The following is a 20,339-nucleotide window of genomic DNA, read 5'->3' as shown; positions in this document are numbered from 1 at the left end:
TTCACGTCCTGTCTGGTCCTCAGTCAGCCGGAGCAGTCTGTGTTCTTGAGTTTTGTTTTTTATATATGTTTTCTGGTGTGTTCCGGTGTTTCCCGAACCATCACCCAAAACGTCTGTCTTATCTTGCACATCTCACACTGACTGAGGCAGATGTTGTCTATGTCAGAGTGATAAAAGGAGGATTTAAAAATCAAAGAGATTCTTGTTTTATTACATGCATGGGGAGAAGAACCTGGAACAGGTCTGACGGGTCTCTGTGGTTCCCCGCCGAGCAGGGGGCGCTTACATTTTTAAAACCTTGGTGTACGTCACAGGAGAGGAATGTAACCTCACACCCAGTCTCATCCTGAGATGCTGTCCTCGGCTAAACCTTCAACTTTCACCATGTCCCACCAGACATTGTGGCTACATGGTGACCTTCTATAAGTACAAGGCAGACGCAGATCACATCAGTGTAAACAGGGTCATACATGGACAGCACTCACTCAGTCTACACTCCACCAACACATTCTTCGTGCAAACATGACAATGATGGCTACTCCGTGCTTTCAACAAATGACGGCTGAACCAGCCAGATCAGAAAATCGCAGCATGTGGCAGACTGCTGCTGTTCTGCCAGCTCTGCAGGGTGTGGGCTTAGAAAAGCTGTGGGTTGCAATCAGTCAGTGTTTGTCCCTGAGATGGTTCCCCGCTCGTGATATGACACAGAGGCTGCAGAGACATCCAGTGGCATCCTGTTCTTTCAAGCCTTTACTGATAACACACAGCTTTCTGAGCTAAAGGCAAAAACACGGCACAGTTCCCCGCGTCTTCACCAAGCTCAGCAAACATCCATCAGTGATAGAAGAAGACTCCAGCCTGCTGGAGAAGTTCTTCATCACAATGTCTGACAGGAGCGGTCAAGCAGACAGGGCCGATGATGCCAGACTTTATACTCTATACAAGAAAAGGTTCAGTACTTCAGGCGTGCTGCGTCTGGGCCCAGTCAGCTACACGCCAGATGGAACCACACAGCCCTGCTACCTGGGATGTAGTGTGGACTACAGTCCCACCAGGCGCCCGGGGTTATGAACAACAGACCGAACGTGATGGAGTCTCATGAAGTGGTTCTAAAAGCTTCCAAAGCTCAGGCAGTCTACATTTGTTTTAGCGTAAATAGCTGAACCACGTTAAATAAATGTCCTACATGTAGAATCAGATGTGGCTGGTTGAAAACTTTTGACCCATAAATAGATGCTAGATACTAGAATCATATCTAGAACTAGAATCTTTTCAGATTTTGCATGGCGGCCATCTTGAAAAATAGCGGCCATTTTGATTTAGCATGTGTCTAACAGGTGTTTGAAGGCTGTGATGCATGTTTGGTGCTGGTGTCACAGACTGAATGCTCCTTACAGTCATCTGCTCCACTGTTAAAGGCTGCAGCTCTCAGCTGGAGGCGGCTGTGATTGGTCCATGTGTCTCAGACCATGTGACATCATGCCACGGTTTGTGAACACACACGGCGTTTAGTGACGTTTTGTGTGCAGTGACTTCACCTCTCAAGCGTTTTCCGCTCCTTGGTGACGTATTGCTTGATGTCAGAGTGCAGGTCCGTTAGCCTGAAAGCAGGCTAAGGGTTATAAAGTGCACATATTTTAAAGGAAGACGTCCGATGAGACTGAGGAAATACAAATGAGTGGACACAAAATCTGGTAATGACTTATGAAACTGTGCGTTCTCCTCCTGGTGAGGCTCGGCGGATTCAGCCTCACTGTCTCTGATGTATGGTTAATCAGGAACTCACTGTCACAGCTCTGTCTCTGTCTGTGTCCCAGCAGGACGACCACCTGCATTGAAGTGTCCTCATTGGCTGAAAACTGGCTGGAGGTGGAGTCAGAGGAGGACAGGAGCTGCGTAGTGGGCGGGCCTTCCTCTGAGCAGAGGACAAGATGCTGCTGACTTCCTGCCCCGCCCCCAGCAGCTACACCTGGCTCTGGTAAACAAACAAACAAACAAACAAACAAACAAACAAACTGCGTTTAACCTGCTGAAAACCTGTAAACACAGCATCAGTCCTGCTTCCCTGTCTTCTGAATGTGTCTCACCTGTCCGTCTCATCCTGCAGGTGTCTCCTGATGATGCTCACGGCTCCTCCAGCTGCTCTCGGGGTGAGTCCATGTCTCTCTTGTCCTCAGACCGCAGGACGTGTCTGTTTCATGGTTGAACAGTCACACATCCTTACTGTGCCCCAGCTGCGGCCAGGCCTGTTGCCATGGCTACAGTCATAGTAAACATCATAGAAAGAACATTGTGAGGAGCGGGTTTGAAGCAGGGCTGCGTGTCTTCCAGTCAGCCTGTGTTTAGTTCAGGGACCTCGTATACATATGATAAAATGACCATTTTCTGTTTTGAAAGTGGAAGCAAACAGCAGCGTGACTAACAGGTAGCACTGGCTAACACTAGCATTACCAGCACCTCCACTCAGGAGGCTGGAAAGTCCGCACCAGCGGAGGCCTGACAAGATGGATGTGGTGCTGGTTTGTGATCCCTCAGAATCCAGCTGCAGCACGAGCTAACATGACTATAGGGGTCGATGTCTGTCTGTTAAATCCCAGGTCTGTTTAACAGGTGGCTAACTAGAGCCAGTAAGATCCACACTGAGGTCTTCAACCACAGATAAACCTGCATCCCCCACCGGAGGACTGACAGATAGATGTTTAAGGCAGGTGGTGGACATGTGGGCAGATGGAGTAATGACAAAGGACACATGGATAAATATTGTAGGACTGATGGAGGGATGATAGTAGACTGACTGATGGACTGATTGTAAGAAACAGAGGACAGCTGGTGAAGGACAGATGAAGAACAGATGGATAAAATCATTGTGGACGAATACAAGATGGATGGAGGACAGATGAGGACACATGAGGACAGATAACAACAAATAGAAGACAAGAAAGAATAGATGGAGGACAGATGGCGGGATGATGGACAGATAGAGGACAGATGATGGACAGATAGAGGACAGATGATGGACAGATAGAGGACAGATGATGGACAGACAGAGGACAGATGATGGACAGACAGAGGACAGATGATGGACAGACAGAGGACAGATGATGGACAGACAGAGGACAGCCTGAGTTCAGACGGGTGCAGAGAGTCACGGTGGAGGCTGATGGAGGGAGGACGGTGTTGGAGACCTCCGGCACAAAGTCATGACAGCAGATAAAGCGATAGCCACGCCTCACTGCTAACCTCGTTTACACAGCGCTGCAGGAATGTGGCCGCTACACAAACACTGCTGCATGCTGGGAAACTCACCGTCTGGGGCCCACAGAGCAAAAAAAACACTCGGTACATAAACAGGGCTCAGTGTGTGATGTAGGAGGAGGACAGCCAGGACGAGGTCCAGCGCTCTGTCTGTTCTCCTACACTGACACATTACAGAGAACGCGTTTCACCCAGGAAGAGACGGGGACTCAGGACCAGCCTCACCGTGTCACACAGCTCTCAGCTAGTCTCAGGTGATCAGGTGTCGGTTGGCCTGCAGTGTGTCAGGAGGGAGTCTGCTCAGCTGCTCCAGAATCCCCGTCAGACCCCTGGATCAACTTCAAACATTTGAAATTCACAAATAAGAGCGGAAATGTGGGCCAGTGGTCTACAAGCAGAGCCACAGCCTCCCAGCTGCTCCTTCACATACAGAGGACCCCCCACCTGCTGGAGAACAAGCATAGCAAGCAGAACGGCACAGTGAAGGATTGATGATAATAATAATAATAGATACAGAACCCTATGGAAGTGCACGACTAACACCAACACGTGGTGCGTTCTCCACCCAGACACACAAACAAGCAGACGCACGTCCGTCCGTGTGGGACAACACGTGAGTTTTAGCATCTCAGATGGTTTGATCTGATGAACATCTGTCCTCATTCAGGCTGCTCAGATAGTGTGAGGGTCAGAAAATGGAGCGTGATTGTCACTGACGTGATCTGATAAACACACACACAGTCAGCTGTCTGCTTCCTGAAAATCTGAGATGCTTGTCTGTCCCTGCATTCCTCACTGTCTGAACATGGAAAACACCAAACACTCTGAGCATCGCCGCATACTTTAGGTGCTTATCGATGCTCCAACCAGGTCCACCTTACAGGGTTCCCCGAGGACACGAGCAGAAACCGTTCACTCCACACAGACTGTCATCATCAGGGTACCTGCAGGTGTCAACTTCTGGAGTCCCTCCAGCAACCCTCATGCAGTTCATCTGCTGCTCCCCTTTCTGAGGAAAAAACTGGTAACCAGTACACAGGTGAGACGCCTGGGAGTGTGTAAAGGATGTCAGAGTCCTGCCTACACTCAGGGGGTTTGCACGTGCAGACATCATTTCAGGAAACTGGTTCCGGCTTTTTACCGGATTGAAAGCCTGAGCTCCAGCTGGACTCATGTGAATGAAAGTCAGATTCTGATGCTGGTTTGGATCTGAGCCAGGTTTCTGAACTCTGCTGACTACCTGCACAGACACAGCAGCAGCCACGGGACAAAACAACACACAAACAGGAAGAAGGAACAAACTGGGTCATCATTATCAACTCAACCCTGACAGGATGGATGGATGGATGGATGGATGGATGACAGGATGGATGGATAGATGATGGATGGATTGATGGATGGATGGATGATGGATGGATGGATGGATGGATGGATGACAGGATGGATGGATGGATGACTGGATGGATGGATGGATGGATGATGGATGGATGGATGGATGGATGGATGACAGGATGGATGGATGGATAGATGGATGGATGGATGACAGGATGGATGGATGGATGATGGATGGATGGATGGATGGATGATGGATGGATGGATGGATGGATGACGGATGGATGGATGGATGGATGGATGGATGGATGGATGGATGGATGGATGGATGGATGATGGATGGATGGATGGATGGATGACAGGATGGATGGATGGATGATGGATGGATGACAGGATGGATGGATGGATGATGGATGGATGGATGGATGATGGATGGATGGATGGATGGATGGATGGATGGATGGATGGATGACAGGATGGATGGATGGATGATGGATGGATGGATGGATGGATGGATGACAGGATGGATGGATGGATGATGGATGGATGGATGGATGGATGACAGGATGGATGGATGGATGACAGGATGGATGGATGGATGGATGGATGGATGATGGATGGATGGATGGATTGCTGCCTTAAGCAATTTCCCCATTGTGGGACTAATAAAGGTTTTTTTAATTTAATTTAATTTGATCAGGAGGGTGGAGGTGCTGCCCATAGGTTGCCAGCTGGAACAGATGAGTCACAGATGTCTGTAAACGTGTGCTTCTACCTTTAACCTGCAGGTCTATGGAGAGTGGCTCAGCCTCTAGTGGACACTGGAGGAACTGCATCTTACAGTTTTCTGGCTGGCGGTCACTAAAGATGGTGGCTCTTGAGAAAACTGCTCATTGTGACTGTGATGCTGATGTCATGTTATGGAAACGCTATGTTAATGATGGTTTGATGTCATGGTTTCCAGGGCGACCAGACGGAGCCATGCGGTGGGCGGGACTGCTCCACCTGTCAGTGTTTCCCAGCGAAGGGTGCAAGGGTGAGACTCCGCCTACTAACAAACTCACAACTGAGGCAGTCACAGCAGGACTGTTAACAGACCTGTGCCACCTTTACTGGCTGCTCATAAACACACACACAGACAGAGACACACACACACAGAGAGAGACACACACACAGACACACAGACACACACAGACACACAGAGACACACACAGACACACACAGAGACACAGACAGACAGAGACACACGCACACAGAGACACACACACAGAGACACAGACAGACAGAGACACACGCACACAGAGACACACACACAGAGACACAGACACACACAGAGACACACACAGACAGAGACACACACACACAGACACAGAGACACACACAGACACGCAGACACAGACAGACAGACACACACACAGACACACACACACACACAGACAGAGACACACGCACACAGAGACACACACACACAGACACACAGAGACACACACACAGAGACACACACACACACAGACACACACACGCAGACACTTGCAGACACACACACAGACAGTGTAATAAGCATACATGGAGGAGTGCTGGTGAGGAATGTGTTGCTGTTAAATTAGTTTACCCAAAACTGAGTCAGCATATTCCACACACACACAAACACACAGACACACACACAGAGACACACACAGACACACACCCTGTGAACTCTGAGCTTCTGTTTCCACAAACATCTTGCAGATAGCATCAGCTGAGATACATTTAGAAACGGTCATAGCAGCAGTACTGGTCACAGTGTGCAGATTCTGTGGACATGTCCACACCTTGGTCCAGACATCTGTCTCCCTATGGTCCAGGTATGATTAGTCAGGTGGTGGTCCAGATGTCTTTGTCCACTGTTGTGCAGCCCAGGTGTGTCTGTGCTCCAGATGTTTGGGGTTAAACGTCACAGAGTGGTCCAGATATGTCTGCTGTTGGACCCACGCTGTGGACCAGATGTCTGTGTGGTGCTGCAGGTGTTTCTGTGGACACCTCCTCATGTGGTCCAGATGTCTCTATGGACTGTTAATCCAGGAGTCAATCACACAGAAATCACATCACATGATGGTTCTCATCCAGGCCACAAACATAAACCCTGTGTGTGTCCGTGTGTGTGTCCGTGTGTGTGTCAGTGTGTGTTTGTACAGCTGGGGGCAGCAGACAGGCAGAGAGGATAGTGAGAAAGCGTCTGTCTCAATGATTTCACAGCTGAGTGCTCCCAGAGAAAAGAGGACGGAGACAGGACTAACAGAGATCAGAGCTGTCACATCACATCACACACACACTCACACACACACTGGACATCACACACACACTCACACACTCACTGGACATCACACACACTCACACACACACACACTGGACATCACACACACACACACACACACTGGACATCACACACACACACACACACACACTGGACATCACACACACTCACACACACACACTGGACATCACACACACACTGGACATCACACACACTCACACACACACACACACACTGGACATCACACACACACTGGACATCACACACACACTGGACATCACACACACACACACAGGGCAGCAGAGCTCTGAAACCTCAGCAGGTTCATATTGATCTGTGCTGATGGATCAGTGAGCTCTTCACACCTCCTCACTCTTCATCCTGTGACAGGGTTAGTTTGTGTTACAGTGAAGGAGGACGCAGGCTTGTGTTGAGCAGCTGGAGTTCTGATGCTGAACCCTGTAAAGACCAGCAGCAGCTGATGGAACACGGTGTTCAGGGTGTGCATGCAGTCTTTATGCTTTTGTTGCTGTCGTGAGGCCTCATTACCTCCAAGATATTTCTGCTTCCTCTCTGAGCCACACACACACACACACACACACACACACACACACACACACACACACACACCTAACGTGATGACCCACTTTCACCTTCACCTTCCTGTCCTGATTCCAATCTAATGTGTGTGTGTCTGTGCTGAGCTGTGTGTGTGTGTTTGTGTCACACTGCTCTCCTGTGGTCAGATACTAACATTACAGTCACTGCACTGTGTGAAACATGTTTGGGACGCCCCCTGCAGGCTGCAGAGGTCATTACAGGAACAAGCAGCATGTCTTTGTGTGATCCTTCGCTGATGCTGCTGAGTGTTGGTTCAGCTGTGCGCTCACATCTCACCAAAGCTTAACATGGACTCACCAAACAAGGTTTTATCACGTCTAACTGTTGTTTGGGTTCTGCAGGGTCCTCCGGGTCCTCTGGGTGAACAAGGCCCTCAGGGGCCGCCAGGCTTCCCAGGACCTCAGGGACTGCCAGGAGAGAAGGGCCGGAGAGGAGATGAGGGGCCAACAGGAGCTGCAGGACTGAAAGGAGATGTGGTGAATACACACAGTTCTGCTGTAACCACAACTTTGTTTGTCTTTGTTGACTTGAAGACAAGATGGCCGACACTGGGTTAAACAGTAGCAGTTTGTGGATTTCTTGAACCAATCACAGGACACGATGTCTGGCCTGCTGTGCGGTCCTATTTTAACCTTCTGTTCATTGTCCTTCGTGGTTTCAGGGGGCGATTGGCGTTCCTGGGTTTCCGGGTTTGGAGGGATCTCCGGTAAGAGGTCCCTCTCTGTCAGCTCTCCTGATTGGTCAAACTGCAATGCATTTAGGTCACACTGTCAGCACCTGTTTGGTTTTCTGTGTTCAGGGTCACCCAGGACCTGCTGGAGGCCCTGGATTTCCAGGCCTAGATGGCTGTAACGGGACCAGAGGAGACCAAGGACAGCCTGGACTTCCTGGAGAACGAGGACGAGACGGAGAAGTGGTCAGAACCCCAGGCAGAGATGCTGATCTGTGTAGTACACAGTTTACTGCAGATGTAATGTAGCCTTATGTCATCACCATGGTAACAGTGCTTAATTCTTCAGAGTTTACAAGGACCAAAGGGATTTCCAGGAGACCCAGCAGTCTACTTCATACATTACCCTGGAGTAACCGTAAGCACAGCTGTACTCTAAGAACACCCGTACTCTAACAACAGCCGTACTCTAAGAACACCTGTACTCTAACAACAGCCGTACTCTAAGAACACCTGTACTTTAAGAACACCTGTACTCTAAGAACACCTGTACTCTAAGAACAGCCGTACTCTAAGAACACCTGTACTCTAACAACAGCCGTACTCTAAGAACACCTGTACTCTAACAACAGCCGTACTCTAAGAACACCTGTACTTTAAGAACACCTGTACTCTAAGAACACCTGTACTCTAAGAACAGCCGTACTCTAAGAACACCTGTACTCTAAGCACACCTGTACTCTAAGCACACCTGTACTCTAAGAGCAGCTGTAGTCTAAGAACACCTGTACTCTAAGAACACCTGTACTCTAAGAACAGCCGTACTCTAAGAACAGCCGTACTCTAAGAACACCTGTACTCTAAGCACACCTGTACTCTAAGAACACCTGTACTCTAAGCACACCTGTACTCTAAGAGCAGCTGTAGTCTAAGAACACCTGTACTCTAAGCACACCTGTACTCTAAGAGCAGCTGTAGTCTAAGAACACCTGTACTCTAAGAACAGCTGTACTCTAAGAACACCTGTACTCTAAGAACAGCCGTACTCTAAGAACACCTGTACTCTAAGAACAGCCGTACTCTAAGAACACCTGTACTCTAAGCACACCTGTACTCTAAGAACAGCTGTACTCTAAGAACAGCTGTAGTCTAAGAACACCTGTACTCTAAGCACACCTGTAGTCTAAGAACACCTGTTCTGCAGCGGGTAAAGATGAGGATTTCTGACTGATGTGTTTGTGACAGGGAGAGCATGGACCCAGAGGATTACCTGGTCTCCAGGTGAGTAAAGAAATCAAACAAACAACAAACAGGAGGCAACAACATGTGACACATGAACCAGGAACGTCTCTGTCTGTCTGCAGGGTGAGGAGGGACTCCGAGGACCGATGGGTGCGTTGGGTCCTGCAGGACCAGATGGGACCAACGTGAGTCACAACAGACCAGAAACATGAAATTATTATTTTTGTTATTATTATAATTGTTATTAATGCTGTCTGTCTGTGTGTGCAGGGTAACCCTGGCCTGCCTGGTTTCAGGGGTCCTCCTGTGAGTATATCTCTGATGACAGAACAGAACCATCAGCTTATTGGTTATTGATCGGAGCATCATGTCTGTGTGTTTCAGGGAGAAAAAGGTCGATCTCTGCCCGGACAGAAAGGAGATGAGGTACAAACACGTGCTCACAGCAGACACTGATCTGTAGCTGCAGGACCTCAGGCACTGTGTTGTCCTGGTGCTGGTCTGTGCAGGACTGCAGCAGTGCTGTTGCTGCACTGTATCATACTAATATGACAGTTCTGTGTGTGGCTCACAGGGGGATCAGGGCCTCCAGGGACCTCCCGGGCCATTCGAGTATGTTGACCCCCCAGAAGACCTGTACATCAAAGGAGAACAGGTGGGTCTGTCTGAGCCAATCAAAGCACAGTTATGTTGGAACCTAATGGATTAGTGCTCTATCATCAGAACCAAGAGCACTAATGGATTGGTGGATTCAGTGTCGGCTCACGGCTCAACTTAGAGCATGTGTTTGTATTGTGAAGTTTTTCTGGTTCTAATGTGGGCTTTGTTGGTTCTAATGTGGGGATCTAAAGCTGGCTTCTGTTCCATGATAAAGTTGTAAGGTTGTAAGTTGTAAGATTTGGTTTGTGGTGCTTTGAGTTTTTAGAGCCTAACCTGTGGTTCAAAGACTCTTTTATAATGGTGGATTCTGTGTTTTTTCTAGGGACCTCAGGGGATTAAAGGAGTCTGTGGAATACAAGGACTGCCGGTAAGGTTCTCCTGTAAACCCTGAACATTGTGCCGTCTGAACATCTAGAAGTTGTTTGGTTTATGTTATCGGTTACATGTGAATTATTGTAAATGTCATCATCAGGATCTGTGTGGTTGTGATTTCAGGGGCTAGATGCACTCCCTGGGATCAAAGGAGAGAAGGGGATCGTGGGATTTCCTGGACACAGGGTGAGTCACATGATACTGATCAGTATTGATCAGTTCTGGAGAGAGTGTCAATGGTAAAGTGAAAGCTGCGGTCTTGATGTTTCAGGGGTTTTCTGGTGTACCTGGTCTGTCTGGAGAGAAAGGAGTCAAGGTGAGTAACTTCCTGTTTGTCCACTTGGTTCTGATATGTTGCTCCTCCGTTCTGGTTCCTCCAATGTGGCTTGTGTTTTCAGGGGATCCCAGGAAGCCCAGGTCTTCCGGGTCTGATTGGACGTGAAGGTCCTAAGGTCAGTCAGCTTCTCTGTTGCTTGAAGTCACTTTACCTGAAGGTTAGCATCATGTAAACGATGATGAAGAACCCAGCGATGATTGATCGTATCAGGTTATAGAAAGTAAGTTTAAAGGCAGAGATGAGCTGCTGTGTGTACAGTCTGTCATGAGCCTGTCCCTTTCCAGGGCATGATGGGAGATCCAGGCCCTAAAGGCCTTCCTCGGGTTGCAGAAATTGTTCACAAAGGTACAGATTCCTTTCTTTGTCCACTTAGTCTGAGGTCATCACCCAGGGCATGATGTCACCTGACTGCTTCCTGTCCCCTCAGGTGATGTTGGGGACCCTGGATCCCCTGGAGTGAGTGGCTCCCCAGGAAACTTGGGACTAATGGGGATACATGGCCCCCCAGGAGCTCCTGGCAGATCAATACCTGGTAAGTACCTGCTGATTGTAAGCACCGCAGCGTCTCATGGGATGTGTCGCCATATGAACGGTGTTTGTTGACCTGACAGTTCTCTGGTGATTTCTCTTCAGGACTGGCAGGCATTGGGGGACAGAGAGGGGTCCCAGGATCCAAAGGGGACAGAGGAGACCCAGGTCAAATGATAAAAGAGGGACCCACACCTGGAGAACCAGGAAAACCTGGACAGCTTGGACTTAGAGGACCTAAAGGAGAGCCGGGTTTACCAGGTACTAAAGTATGGTGGTTCTTCCTCCGATATTATCATTTGAAAAGATAACTATCACCCGGTGTCATGTTTCCTGTTGTCGTCCCACTGACTTCCTGTTTTTCTCTGCAGGTAGTTACTGTCAACCTGGGGCCCCAGGAGAGGCTGGAAATCCAGGTGCACTAGGGCCCCCAGGGGCTTCAGGGATCCAAGGGTCTAAAGGTCAGTGTCTGGATGTTTTGATTTTAGAGATAAAACCCTGCCGTCACTTTTTTATACCGCTCTGCTGCAGGTAGTCGTGGCGAGTGCTCTTGTGGCCCTCCGATTGTACTGAGGGGCAACCCTGGTTATCCGGGTGACTTGGGGCCTCCAGGGTTCCCAGGAGTCCCAGGGGCCCCAGGCCTAAGAGGAGACAAAGGTTTACCTGGAGACAGAGGACAGGCTGGTGACCAGGTGAGTTACCAACCAACATAGTCACAGGTCCTCACAGAAACCCAGAGCTCATGGTTCAGTCGGTCTGTTTTTCTGGTTTCAGGGTACAGGTGGATTTCCAGGGGTGAAAGGCTTTAAAGGTCAGAAGGGAGAAATGACAGTGGTGGATTTTAAAGGTGAGTCTGACACCTCTCTCACCTCTTACAGTTTATAAATTCAATGTGTCCTTTGCTGGACTTCTCATTGTGAGTTGAGGATGTTGTTGAGTTCAGCCGTGGTTCTGACTGGATGTTTGTCTGCAGGTGATAAAGGAAACAAGGGACAACCAGGCCCTCCAGGCAGACAAGGATTCTCTGGGAGAAGAGGACTCATTGGATTTCCAGGAGTCCCTGGAAACCCTGGCCCCCAGGTCAGTCAGACCCTCACACTGAGACAAAGAAAGAGAAAACAGGTGAAGGTGGAGCAGGGAAACATCTTCAGCCTCCCTCACGTTTTATCCTTTTTTTCAGGGTGAAAGTTTTACTGCTTTCCCAGGAGACCGAGGGATCCCAGGAGCTTCAGGGCCAAAGGGTTTACTAGGACCTTTAGGTCCTCCAGGACGGGGTATAATCGGAGCAGTGGGGGAGCGTGGGCTCCCAGGAGAACCTGGACCTCCAGGATTTCCTGGTTCCCCAGGAGCAAAGGGGCAAAAAGGTCAGTATGACTGTGACGTAAGCTTCCACATCTTCCAGACCCATCTTGTTGTTCACTATCTGACTGCTGACTCCACTTGTTCCTGCAGGTGTAACTCTGCCCTGTGTGCCCCAGAACCCTGGAGTGCCTGGAGAGAGGGGCGATGGGGGAAGTGCAGGTACACAACAAATAACCTGTCTGTCTGACTTCTTGATTACCTGTCTGACTCTCTGCTTGCCTGTCTGTCTCCCCAGGTTACCCAGGTCTCCCAGGTCCACCAGGTTATCGTGGCATTACTGGACCTGATGGAGCCAAAGGAACCAAAGGAGAGAATGGTCTTCCTGGGCCTCTTGGACGACAAGGTACCCGTAGACCTGCCATCAGCACACACCTGACCTTTCATGAGCTTTCCCTGACCTAATGTGTTTCTTCTCCTGCTGCAGGGCCGCAGGGCTTTGTAGGAGATATCGGAGCCGAAGGCTCTGAAGGCCTCAGTTATGATGGAGATGCAGGTACAGTTTGGCTAATGTGACCATTTCAGTCAGGTCATCCATTTTTTTCAGGTCAGTTTGTGGTTGTGTGTTCTTGCAAAAACAGTGGAGAAGCTGCCTGGTTTTCATAGTGGCATCTTGATTCTCCCATCAGTAATGTTTACTGTTTTACTTCTTTCCAGGCTCTCCTGGGATCCAAGGCCTTCCTGGACTTCAAGGTCCAGGCGGTGACTCTGACGTTGGTCCTCTAGGACCAGTTGGCTTCCCAGGGCTGCTGGGCGCACCAGGACCTAAAGGCGTCCCTGGCCCCCCTGGCAGTGATGGTGCTCCAGGTGAATTACTGGACTTGTAAAGCTAACTGTATCAACTTGTGGAGTCTTATTCTGGATTACTGGTTTGTGTTATTATAGAGTCTTTACAAGGTGTTGTGTTTGTTTAGGTGAGCAGGGACTGGCTGGGTACAGTGGAGCAAAGGGCCAGAAGGGAGAGGATGGGGCCCCAGGTATAACTGGTCCCCTAGGACCACGACCTGACCGCTGTGATGAAGGAAAACCTGGTGTAAAGGGTCTCGTTGGCCCCCGAGGACCCATTGGACCTCCAGGTAAGCTCTGGTTCATGAAGGTCTCTCATGCGGCATCCTTTAAACTCTCAGTGTGATGTCATCATTTTTCTTTTCAGGTTTTTCTGGGGAGAAAGGGGACACTGGGATTGAAGGGCCTCCGGGTTTTGGCCCCTCTGGCCCCAAGGGTGAACCAGGCATTCCAGGAGTTCGTGGATATTCAGGCCCTCAGGGCCCATCTGGCGCCACCGGAGACCCAGGGCTGCCAGGCCAGACTGGTCAGAAAGGTGAGCTGCCCCTTGCAACAGTCAGCTGTGTTTGAATGTTTCCTGTTGATACAGTTTGGAATTCTTGTTTCAGGCCTCATTGGGCCCCAGGGGCAGAATGGAGGGCCTGGGGTTCCAGGACAGCCTGGATTTCGAGGAGCCCCAGGGAGTACTGGGGATAGAGGAATCAGTGGATTGGATGGTGCTCAGGGATGTGAAGGGCCCAGAGGACAGAAGGGTAAAGTCTGCTCTAAAGTCCTGCTCTGCTACGGTAGATCAGCTGTTTTTTTTAAACATCTCACCTCATGTTTCTTTTGTAGGCTGCAAAGGGGCCCCGGGGCCTCGAGGAAACACCAACTATATCCCCGTCAGAGGACCAAAAGGAAAGCCAGGACCCTCAGGCATTCTTGGATTTCCTGGTCCACGAGGTCAGTGCAACATCATGACTCTGACTGTAGGTCAGAGGTTGATGGGTGGTCTCCTTTTGGTCCTGCACAGAACACCTCCTGAAATCAGCAGAGGACGATGAGCTGGGTTATTCTGGTTTAGCAAGAAACAGATTAAGTAGAATCAGGTTCAGCAGGGTCCTTGATGTTTGTGTCAGGCTGGATCAGTAGATTTAGACGGGACAACTGAATGCCTGGACAATGCTGCAGCTTTTTTTCCCATGATGCTTTGTGGGATGCAGTGCACCACTCAGAACAAGTGTTTTCTCTACAGGAAGTAAGGGTGTGAGAGGAGAAACAGGCAGGCCGGGGTCTCCTGGTCACATTGGACCTCCTGGTATTGTAGGACTTCCAGGACCCCCAGGACCCTTTGGTAAACTAGGCCCTCCAGGACCATCTGGGAATAAAGGACTTCCAGGATTCATTGGATTCCCTGGAAGGAATGGAGATCCTGTAAGAAAAAAAGTCACATTTCTGTTCTGCCTGTCCTCAAAGTCCCTGAAGACAGGAAGTCAGGGTTGTCCTGGATAATGAAATCCTGGTTTATCTGTCGCAGTGGGGCTTGTGATCAGAAATATGCTTAGTTGTGTTTTTGGTTGCAGGGTGATCTGGGATGTCCAGGCTCAAATGGAAAACCTGGTGGAATAGGATGTCCTGGACCCAAAGGTAAAAGGTCACCTGGGGTCTACAGCTCAGCAGACTTGTTAAGGCTGTTGTGTAACATGTGTTTGTTTCAGGTGACAAAGGAGACTCTATCAGCTGTTCTGGTGCCCCTGGTGAAAGGGGTCCTCCTGGCCACGCGGGACCCCCAGGTGATGATCTGGTTCAGTCTGTGCATCTCAAACATACATATGAATCAGCTGATATAATCTGTTTTTTCTAATAAAGGTAATCCTGGACCTCAAGGAGATCCTGGAGTCGTGGGTTATGTTGGGGCTCCAGGACAGAAAGGATGCAAAGGAGATCCAGGCCTTATAGGATGCCCAGGTGATCCAGGTACAGAAGCTGACCTGGACCACATCACAGCATCACACCAAACTTAAGGGTGGAACTCCTCCTCATTCAGAGTCTGTCTCTCTTTCTCAGGTGTGCTCGGGCCCACAGGTCCTAGAGGTCGACCAGGTCTTCCAGGTCAGCCTGGTAAAGCAGGTGGAGATGGTCCTCCAGGGCAGCAGGGGTGTCCAGGACTCCAAGGTCAGGCTTGCAGCTGTCAGCCATGTTATGTGATTTTTTTAAACCAGTGAGGAAAAAAAGTGTAAAATAAAAAGTTTGAACTTTTCCAGGAGAATCACAGAAAACGATCCAATAAACACGGATCAGTGTCCTCCATACTGGTTGAGATTGAAATAATGTTTCGTACAAATCCTACCAGAGACCTGCTTATGGTTTTCATGAGTGCTTTTGTTGCCTCAGGACCTCCTGGCCCTTTGGGACTTCATGGACTGGACGGGCTGAAAGGTGTGAAGGGGGACATTGGCACAAGAGGTATGAAAACACACACCAGCACACTGAGGAGCTGCTTTCATACAGACATCCAACAGCTCTGTGTCAGAGACAAGACAGTGAAGCATTAACACACTTCCTGTCTGTATCTTCAGGTCTTAATGTGGATGGTCCTTCAGGTTGCAAAGGTCTTCCAGGAGATAAGGGTCCTCCAGGTCCTCCAGGTCCATGTGGTCCATCCCAGTCTGGACCAACAGGACCAAAAGGTCCCCAAGGACCCAAAGGTTTGTACAACATTTCAAACAGTGACATAGAACTAAAATCCAGACCTTTAGTTCTATTGTCAGTCTTTTTGTGCTGTTGTAGGACCTCCTGGCACATGTGGACCCCCGGGTAAACCTGGACCAGACTGTAAAGGTCCAATCAAAGGGGTCTGTGGAGATCATGGTTTTTCTGGACCTGATGGAGATCCAGGTCAGACCTACATTCAGGTTTGATAAAATGTTCATGCTGGATGATCTCTGACCGGGGTTTCATGTTTTAGGGTTCCCTGGCGAGATGGGAGACCCTGGGCTAAACCCTCCAATTCCTGGAGATGAAGGAGACAATGGTCCTTCAGGATGCCAGGGGCCAAAGGGACCACAGGGATGTCAGGGCTCTGAAGGACCACCAGGCAACCATGGGTGCCCTGGACCAAAAGGTTAGACTCTCTCAGGGTTTCCATCTGAGCTTTTGAAATGAAGATACTCAATGTCATCACACAGCCAGGATGAACTAAGCAACCTGACAGACCTGAGCCTGCGTTTGTACATGTGTCTTCATGTGATTAGGAATGCCAGGAGATCTAGGCTGGATGGGATTACCTGGTGATCGAGGTGATAAAGGTTGCAGCGGGCCCTGTGGGCCACCAGGATCAAAGGGATGCAAGGGACCAACTGGTCCAAAGGGAGAGAAGGGGCGAGTCTTGCCCAGCCCCACCTACCCGCCTGCACCAAAGGGCATAAAAGGTCCACCAGGTCCCCCTGGTCATGGTGGAAATCCAGGCCCAAAGGGGGACGATGGCCTAAGGGGGTTCAAAGGTGAGAAACAGGAGAGGTCCTGCTGGTTCAGTACAGCACAGTACAGTGTTTAGTCCTCTACTGAGAAGAACAGATTCTTAGTCTGGTTGATGATGTGTTTCAGGCACAAAGGGGGATGCTGGTTTACAAGGACCTATTGGTACTGTGGGGCCCCCAGGTCCAGATGGAGACAAAGGGAGGCCAGGTTTAGACGGGGAGATTGGAGCAAATGGAGAAAAGGGTAAGACCTGCACCGCTGTGTATGCATGCTTGTCTGTATGGTTTTGTGTCAGCAACTTCCTGTCATGTTCTTTGTGTCACAGGTGATATTGGTCCACAAGGTGATCAGGGTCTATGTGGACCAACCAAACAATTGAACTCGGGCTTCCTGTTGGTGATGCACAGTCAATCAGTCCTAGTTCCCAATTGTCCATCAAACATGAAGAAGCTGTGGGAAGGATACAGCCTGCTGTACCTGGAGGGCCAGGAGAGGGCGCACACTCAGGACCTGGGTATAAACACACACACACACATACCTCCCCCGCCTCATCATCTGTCGCTCTGCTGAAAGTATTAGTAACTAATTACAGTAAGTGTACATCCACAGGTCAGGCGGGGTCGTGCATGCGAGTCTTTTCCACCATGCCATTCTCCTCCTGTGACAAGAGGGGCTGCTCCTATGCCAGTCGTAACGATAAATCCTACTGGCTGTCAACGATGGAGCAGGTGACCAGTACCCCTGTAGGCGGAGGAATTATCAAGGATCACATCAGCCGCTGTGTAGTGTGTGAGGCCCCCTCCGCTCCTGTTGCACTGCACAGCCAGACCTCCAGCCTGCCAGACTGCCCTCCCAACTGGACGAGCCTGTGGAGAGGATTCTCCTTTCTCATGGTGAGCATTGCTGTACCAGGAGCACTACTCCAGCTGAGGGTGCTGCAGCAGGTGTAAGTTTCCATCCTGATGATGATGATGATGTCATTTCCTGCGTGTGTGACAGCATACTGGTGCAGGTGATGAGGGCGGCGGCCAGTCTCTGACATCATCAGGTAGCTGTCTGGAGAAGTTCCGGGCCCAGCCCTTCGTGGAGTGTCAGGGGCCTCGAGGAACCTGCCACTACTTCGCCAACATCTACAGCTTCTGGCTGACCAGAGTTGACAGCAGCATCTCCACTGACACCTCCTCCACCCTGACCGAGAGCAGCGAGCAGACGCAGAACATTGGGAGGTGCAACGTCTGCATGAGGACCAGGGAGGGACAATTGAGTTCCCTCAGCTCCGCCTTCATGAGGGAGTGAGAGGGAGGATCACCTCCTCCTGCATGAAGGACTGAGGAGATGCACCTCCTCCTCTTTGACAATAGAGTGAGGAGATGCTTCATCTCAACCTGCATTAGGAAGCGAGGAGGAGCACTATGTCCTCCTGCAGGAGGGAGTGAGGAGGTGCTCCTCCTCCTTGATGAAGGAGTGAGGGGACGCTTCATCTCCACCTGTTGGAGGGGTAAGGACTTCACCTCCTTTATGAGGGAGGAGCACCACCTCCTTATGTACGAGGGAGCGAGGAGGCTCGGACACTTCACCTCCACTACGGGGGCAGGACAGATGTGTTTCTGTAACCACAGCCAATCAGTCGTCAGTCAGTCAATCCAGGATCAATCAGTCCTGATCAGCCATGACGTCACAGCAGATGTTTGACTGAGTTTGTTTGAGCCTCAGCTCGGGTCAGCGGGTCGAACAGCTTCTAGATACCAACAGAATCCACCTATTGATCACTTTAAACACGTTCTGTTAACCTCCACCACCGATCAGTATGATACCATGAGATCCCGTTGTCCTGGCTCCGTGTTAGCTGGGAGGTTACCACAGGATGTGGACTTGCTAACAAGGACTGGAAACCATGATGGCGCCTCATCCAGTCCAATCAGAACCAAAGGCTTATCGAGCTCAAAGATACACGAGTGTTCCACATGGACCTGCAGTCCTGGGCGCGCCTGTCGACATCCTGCTGCATGAAAGGACAGAATTCAGTTAATTTGGTTTGTAGAGGACGAACTAACAGCAGCACTAATAAAGATTTATGTAGGAGCAATAATGGAGCCCTGAGGAGCCCCGCCCACCATTACTGACCATAAAGCAGTTTAAACAAGGATAAGATTGATCAATATTGATCCCCCACCCGTTTCATTATATCATTATTGTTTGTTGATTCTCTGCCTTTCACTCTGGCTCCACTTTTTAGCATGTGTATTATTAAAAACCAGCCAATTGGATGAAATTAGTATAAAAGTTGTGTACGTGTCAGCACTGACCTCACATCCTGTGACAGCTGATTGGTCGCCGTGATGTCGTCTCCTCATCAGAAAACAGTGACTGCACTGAAACCCCTTCTGATTGGTCAGCTGAGAAACCTTCGGTCCGATTCCTTCTGATTGGTCCTCTGCTGGGCGGTGACTGCATGTCATTGGTCAGTCAGTGTTTTGTTGTATTCATGGGGAAGAAGCTGTGAATTTATCTGCGATGAAATGTTGAAACGTGTTTCCTCCCTCAGATCATTTCCTGTTTTATTCATGTTTTAGAGTCACATGACTTCAGCTCCAGGTTCATCAACAGTAAACAGACGAGTAGTGACAGTCGAGGCTCTAACAGGGTGAGCTAGAACCACAACCAGTCTGAACCGGGACCATTTCAGAGCCAGGATCCCATGCTGTGTATGTTCCAGATTCATGTTTTGGTTGATTATGGATCCAGTTTATCGTCAATAGTTTTGTCTGAACCCCAGAGGATTTTCTGCATTTAGCCCAGTTTGGTTTTTGGTCCTGGCTCTGATCCTGGTTCTGGTCCTAGATCTGATCCTTGTCCTGGCTCTGATTCTGGTCCTGGTCCTGGCTCTGGTCCTGGTTCTGGCCCTGGTTCTGGTCCCGTTTTTTTCTCTGTGATTTGTAAATATGTTTGAACCTCCAGCGTTTTATATTTTTACTGTAAATGTCATCAGAGTATTTATTTAGCCTGAATCAATGTTGGTGCTACTTGTTGTTTCGTTTTTTATTTGATTTTGGTAAATGATGACACGGTGAAGCCCCGCCCACTCCCCCGCCAAAATAAAACACCCCGCACGTTCTGCACTTAAACACAGCTCCTGTAATCAAAGGTGGTTATTATAAAAAACACATGAATTCCTTTATTTATCCCCGAGGGGAAATTCTTTCCTTTGTTTTTATATATTGAATATTTTACACGATGCTTTGAGGACGGGGGACGGGGGGGGGGCTCATTGTGTCTTTCTTCGGTTTTTTTATTGTATTTAAATCTGTCGGTGATATTCTAATCTCTGTAGGAGGACACCTCTCACTAACACTTTGTGAAATATTTTAGTCTCTGTGGATGGAAACTCTTCAATAAATCGCATCAAACTTTGAATCTGAGTCCAG

The 20,339-nt window shown here is 49.4% G+C and overlaps 1 protein-coding gene across 2 annotated transcripts in view; it reads left to right on the top strand.

The window, feature by feature from the left end:
* Nucleotides 1-19,293, top strand: part of LOC114445272 (collagen alpha-4(IV) chain-like) — a 21,802-nt gene extending 2,509 nt beyond the window's left edge. The window contains exons 2-47 of one of the 2 annotated variants that reach the window (XM_028420228.1): nt 1,818-1,978; nt 2,108-2,150; nt 5,552-5,623; nt 7,843-7,977; nt 8,163-8,207; nt 8,301-8,417; nt 8,521-8,589; nt 9,417-9,452; nt 9,536-9,598; nt 9,684-9,719; nt 9,798-9,839; nt 9,988-10,068; nt 10,396-10,440; nt 10,569-10,631; nt 10,717-10,761; nt 10,844-10,897; nt 11,067-11,127; nt 11,210-11,314; nt 11,416-11,571; nt 11,682-11,771; nt 11,842-12,002; nt 12,085-12,157; nt 12,284-12,390; nt 12,491-12,674; nt 12,763-12,831; nt 12,908-13,015; nt 13,097-13,165; nt 13,327-13,476; nt 13,584-13,745; nt 13,823-13,990; nt 14,064-14,207; nt 14,290-14,397; nt 14,690-14,868; nt 15,018-15,081; nt 15,153-15,227; nt 15,304-15,411; nt 15,502-15,609; nt 15,829-15,900; nt 16,014-16,142; nt 16,225-16,332; nt 16,403-16,558; nt 16,689-16,937; nt 17,041-17,157; nt 17,240-17,428; nt 17,524-17,807; nt 17,914-19,293. In XM_028420228.1, coding sequence (XP_028276029.1) covers nt 1,932-1,978; nt 2,108-2,150; nt 5,552-5,623; nt 7,843-7,977; nt 8,163-8,207; nt 8,301-8,417; nt 8,521-8,589; nt 9,417-9,452; nt 9,536-9,598; nt 9,684-9,719; nt 9,798-9,839; nt 9,988-10,068; nt 10,396-10,440; nt 10,569-10,631; nt 10,717-10,761; nt 10,844-10,897; nt 11,067-11,127; nt 11,210-11,314; nt 11,416-11,571; nt 11,682-11,771; nt 11,842-12,002; nt 12,085-12,157; nt 12,284-12,390; nt 12,491-12,674; nt 12,763-12,831; nt 12,908-13,015; nt 13,097-13,165; nt 13,327-13,476; nt 13,584-13,745; nt 13,823-13,990; nt 14,064-14,207; nt 14,290-14,397; nt 14,690-14,868; nt 15,018-15,081; nt 15,153-15,227; nt 15,304-15,411; nt 15,502-15,609; nt 15,829-15,900; nt 16,014-16,142; nt 16,225-16,332; nt 16,403-16,558; nt 16,689-16,937; nt 17,041-17,157; nt 17,240-17,428; nt 17,524-17,807; nt 17,914-18,210 — 5,043 coding nt within the window. In that variant the 5' untranslated portion in view covers nt 1,818-1,931 and the 3' untranslated portion in view covers nt 18,211-19,293. The remainder of the gene's footprint in view (nt 1-1,817; nt 1,979-2,107; nt 2,151-5,551; nt 5,624-7,842; nt 7,978-8,162; nt 8,208-8,300; nt 8,418-8,520; nt 8,590-9,416; nt 9,453-9,535; nt 9,599-9,683; nt 9,720-9,797; nt 9,840-9,987; nt 10,069-10,395; nt 10,441-10,568; nt 10,632-10,716; nt 10,762-10,843; nt 10,898-11,066; nt 11,128-11,209; nt 11,315-11,415; nt 11,572-11,681; nt 11,772-11,841; nt 12,003-12,084; nt 12,158-12,283; nt 12,391-12,490; nt 12,675-12,762; nt 12,832-12,907; nt 13,016-13,096; nt 13,166-13,326; nt 13,477-13,583; nt 13,746-13,822; nt 13,991-14,063; nt 14,208-14,289; nt 14,398-14,689; nt 14,869-15,017; nt 15,082-15,152; nt 15,228-15,303; nt 15,412-15,501; nt 15,610-15,828; nt 15,901-16,013; nt 16,143-16,224; nt 16,333-16,402; nt 16,559-16,688; nt 16,938-17,040; nt 17,158-17,239; nt 17,429-17,523; nt 17,808-17,913) is intronic. The other variant, XM_028420227.1, reaches the window with a different exon arrangement.
* Nucleotides 19,294-20,339: the final 1,046 nt, after the last annotated feature.

Source organism: Parambassis ranga, chromosome 13 (assembly GCF_900634625.1).
Source record: "Parambassis ranga chromosome 13, fParRan2.1, whole genome shotgun sequence".
Lineage (NCBI taxonomy): Eukaryota > Metazoa > Chordata > Actinopteri > Ambassidae > Parambassis > Parambassis ranga.
This window is presented reverse-complemented; position numbering and strand designations above follow the sequence as displayed.